General features: G+C 42.1%; 1 protein-coding gene across 1 annotated transcript; it reads right to left on the bottom strand.

Annotated features, from left to right (window-relative positions):
• Positions 1-794: 794 nt before the first annotated feature.
• Positions 795-3,167, bottom strand: LOC139262004 (protocadherin-10-like). The gene has a single exon (XM_070877173.1). It carries the CDS (start codon positions 3,165-3,167, stop codon positions 795-797), a length of 2,373 nt encoding a protein of 790 aa, XP_070733274.1.

The raw sequence follows: 3,167 nt of genomic DNA, 5'->3' as shown, positions 1-3,167 counted from the left end.
GTTGGGCTTTCACCTTCACAATACAGTAGCAGCCAGTTCGTGACACAGGCTATAACCGGGAGATGGTACACTTCCTTTTGGAAAATACTATCAGACCAGCACCTGCAGAAAGATAAGACATTGGAAATCGTTGTAGTGAGATTTTCCGTGCTCCCGGTACCAAATTAATATAAAATATATAGATTATTACCCCAATAAAATTGTTTTTTTCCAAGTCGAGAGCACAGGCATTGTTTATCATTATTCTACTCAATGTGATTGCTATATAATTAATTTTGGACTATATATGTCGTTCTCAGACGGAGGTATCTACTGAAAGTTCGCACTGCATGCTCTGATAAAACAAAATATTTTATTCAGTTTCAAAGAAATAATTTCGTTCAATAAAACTTCATTGTTAAAGTCACTGGTGAATACGCTGCAAACCCTTAAATGACGCATCTGTGAAACTAACAAGTTAAATATACATGCGATTAACTGCACAGCATAGCACCGATGAGAGACATTATAGAGCCACACATTCATGAAAGCAGACAATGCAACAGATAAGAGCCAGCTTTCTTGCTAATGTTAATTGAGTATTCAGCGCAATCATAAAAGCGGATGGTATATTCAATATCAATAATTTGTAGAATCATAGGAAGAGGATTACGCTATTTGGTCTATCAATCATTTACTACCAAAATGAAGATGTTGCTATATACAGAAATCGTAACCTTTAATTCAATGCATAACAAATAGCTCTTCACCAAAGTGAATTATATGACATGTACAGCCTCGAAATTGCTGCTGAATTATTTGGTTGCATTGGTGTCCCGAACACCCAAATCATTGAAAGGCAAGGTAGGATGACAGGGCTTAAGAAACAGAAAATCACTTTTGGATGATTCAGGAGATAAACACACGGTATAGCGATAACCTTCAGCCTGAGCAGGTCCGGTATAGTTTAATGGGTCATTTGGTCCAGGCCTCCGACTAAAGGCATTATTCGATTTACTCCGGCTGTCATTTTCAGCAATAGTGCTAACTTGTTTAAGTTTCAGGACGACCAGAAAAATTATGATTATAAGAAACAAGAAAGATGTTGATCCTAAAATAATGATTAAGTAAACATTTAAGTCCCCAAAATATTCGGACTGTCTTGCTGTGTCAGTTCGTTCAGGCAATGTTTCGGTAACGTTGGACAAGATTGAAAAGGAGATTGTGGTCGAAATGGAGAGAGTCGGCTGTCCATTGTCCTTCACGCAGAGGACCAGTCTTTCTGTGACGATATCTTGGTCCCGTAAATATCGAGTTGCTTTGATTTCTCCAGAGAGAAGCCCCACAGTAAACAGACTGGGATCAGTGGCCTCCAACAGTTGGTAGGAAAGCCGTGCGTTCTGACCGGAATCGGCATCAGTCGCGATTACCTTGGTGAGCAAGTATCCTGGATACACTGACTGTGGCACAATCTCCACTGATGTTGAGCTGTTCGACGTTAAAGGTGAAACAATAACCGGAGCATTGTCATTTTGGTCCAGTACAATAACATTCACGATTGCAGTGCTGCTCATTGGGGGAGATCCAGCATCCTGAGCTTGAACTTTGATCTGGAAATGTTTCAGTTGCTCATAGTCAATGGAGCGCAGGGCATAAATGTTCCCATTTTTGGAGTTAATCGTGACGTAGGCCGAAGCAGACAGTTCCCGCACCTGATTCTCCAGCATAGAATAGGTGATTTTTCCATTCTGATTCAAATCAACATCTAAAGCGGTAACGTCAAATATAGAAACACCTGGATTGTTGTTTTCCATTAAATACATATTATATGAGGATTGTGTAAACCTCGGTGCGTTGTCATTTACATCAGTTACCGTAACGGAGATAGGTTTACTTGTTGAAAGAGGAGGAGACCCTCCGTCCCAGGCTGAAATGGTGATGTTATAAAAAGCGGCCGATTCTCGATCAAGAATACCATCGGTAACCAACTTATAATTGCTTCTCAAAGGATTTTCGAGCTTAAACGGAATATTTCCTGGAACCTTACACTGAACTTGTCCATATTCACCAGAATCTGGATCCGCTACGCTGATCAGAGCGATCACAGTACCGGAACGAGCATCTTCCCGCACCGCGAGGGACACCAAGGTCACGTCTATCTCAGGTGCATTATCATTCGTGTCTATAATATCGACCATAACTGTGGCGTGTCCTGTTATACTTTCTGATGCATTATCCACAGCTTGTACATCAAGTTCATAAACATTTGATGCCTCAAAATCCAGTACGCCTTGAACTCTGATCTCTCCAGTTTCCGGGTCCAATTTGAACAGCTCGCGAATCCTTTGGGGAACTGGATTGGTGAACGAATATGTTAGTTCAGCGTTCGTACCTTCATCTAAATCAGCAGCGTTAATTGTTGTCACCAATGTACCTTGTGCGACATTTTCTACTATAGTCGCCTTGTAGACTTCATAATCAAATAAAGGTGCGTTATCATTCACGTCCAATACTGTAATGATAATCCGAGCTGTGCCAGATCTATGGGGAATCCCACCGTCAATGGCCGTCAGTACAAGATTAACCATTGACTGTTGCTCACGGTCCAGGGGCTTCTCTAATAATAGCTCCCCACGTTTACTCCCATCCCTTCTTGTCTGCACTTTAATATCGAAATGCTCATTTGGACTGATCTGGTAAGAACTGATTGTATTTGTGCCCACATCCGGATCGAGCGCGCTCTCGAGAGGAAAGCGCGCACCCGGCGCAATTATCTCACTGATCTGCAGGAAGAATTCACTCTTTGTAAAACTGGGCGAATTATCATTTACATCGAGTATCTTCACTGCAACGGGGTGTATTTCCAGAGGATTATCCAGCGCTAATTGAAGAGAAAGGGTACATGTAGAGCTTTGTCTACAAAGCTGTTCTCTGTCGATTCTTTCATTCACAAACAAAATCCCATTCTCCAGATTTACCTCCATGTATTGCTTTATGTCATCAGAGACCAGCCGAAAGTTGCGAGACGATAACTCCCAAACGTTTAACCTTAAATCCTCAGCGATATTCCCCACAAAGGCCCCGTGCTCCAGCTCCTCCGGAATCGAGTAGCGAATCTGTCCCGAAACCAGGTCCGACAAACCAAGCAGGAAAATGAAAGACGCCCCGCTCATCAGTGCACTCGCCAT

The sequence above is a fragment of the Pristiophorus japonicus genome, chromosome 4 (assembly GCF_044704955.1).
Source record: "Pristiophorus japonicus isolate sPriJap1 chromosome 4, sPriJap1.hap1, whole genome shotgun sequence".
NCBI classification, from domain to species: Eukaryota; Metazoa; Chordata; class Chondrichthyes; family Pristiophoridae; genus Pristiophorus; species Pristiophorus japonicus.
This window is presented reverse-complemented; position numbering and strand designations above follow the sequence as displayed.